This window comes from Arachis ipaensis, chromosome B08 (genome assembly GCF_000816755.2).
Source record: "Arachis ipaensis cultivar K30076 chromosome B08, Araip1.1, whole genome shotgun sequence".
In the NCBI taxonomy this organism is placed as follows: Eukaryota; Viridiplantae; Streptophyta; class Magnoliopsida; order Fabales; family Fabaceae; genus Arachis; species Arachis ipaensis.
In genome coordinates, this window is record NC_029792.2 from 15,799,954 (window position 1) to 15,801,127 (window position 1,174).

At 27.9% G+C, this 1,174-nt stretch overlaps 1 protein-coding gene across 1 annotated transcript in view; it reads left to right on the plus strand.

The window, feature by feature from the left end:
- The window catches only part of LOC107610614 (sesquiterpene synthase), a 3,941-nt gene extending 3,155 nt beyond the window's left edge, over positions 1-786 (plus strand). The window contains exon 6 of the mRNA XM_021108140.1: positions 273-786. Within this exon, the coding sequence (XP_020963799.1) occupies positions 273-569 (297 nt within the window). The 3' untranslated portion in view covers positions 570-786. The remainder of the gene's footprint in view (positions 1-272) is intronic.

Consider the following 1,174-nt stretch of genomic DNA (forward strand, 5'->3'; position numbering starts at 1 on the left):
GAAGATATAAATTATGTCATAAATTACTTATTTTAAAAGATTAATTTATAAATAAAAGTATATAAAATTATATATATAATAGATTACACATGAGCCAAGACTTTAGTTGCTGAGGTAAATTGCATTTTTTGTCACTCTTTTTTTTTTCCCATATATGTATATATAACCAATATTACATGAGCTATGTTTTGTTTAACTCAATAAATATATAGAGATACATGATAAATGATTTATTCAACTTTTGGATGTGACATGCATTCTTTAATTTGTAGTTCGAACAGGAAAGGAAGCATGTTGCTTCTGCAGTTGAATGTTGCATGAAACAATATGGCATTTCACAAGAAGAGGCCTATAATCGCATTAACAAGGAAATAAGTGATTGTTGGAAGGATATAAATGAAGAGTGCCTGAACTCGCATGATATTATTCCAAAGCCCCTGATTAATTGCATTCTTAACTTGGCACGTTCAACTGAGGTTATTTATGAAAACTTCGAGGATAAATACACAAACAATGAACTTCTAAAAGATCACATCGCGGCTCTACTCCTGGATCCCATCATCATCTAGCATGCATAATTGTTAGTTCTATTATTATATATGTGTGTTGTGTGGGACAAAATTAAAGTTGGCTTTCTCTATTATATTGTGGTGTGTTATATGATCGTTAATAAGGATGAGGAGAACTGCTGAAAGCTTAGATAAATAATGTTACGTTTTCAAGTGTTATTGGGCCTTAATTAGTCTTCTAATAATTATATGTATGCTTTTTAATTTCCCTCTGTTAGTCGTCGTTGTTTGTGCTGTATGTGTCTTCTTTTGTCTATTTTAATCTGTTTGTAATAATTAAGGACTGAACTTGGTGTTTAGATACCAGTCAGTGATATTTTATTTAACGAAAAAAAAAAGTTATTTGATTGAAAAATGTTATTTGTACACCAAAATCAGCCACTAATGTATTTATGTATAAATATATGTGTGGTTTAATTTATTTTTAATGTGTATTTGTATTTCAACATATATTTTATACTAGTGGTTAACTTTAATGGCTGATTTTTGTGTACACGAGTATAATATTTAGAGTAATACTTAATTTCATCTCCAATGTTTAATAAAAACGATTTATTTTTATTTTAAATATCTTATTTTATTGTATTTTAATTCTTTGGTTAAAA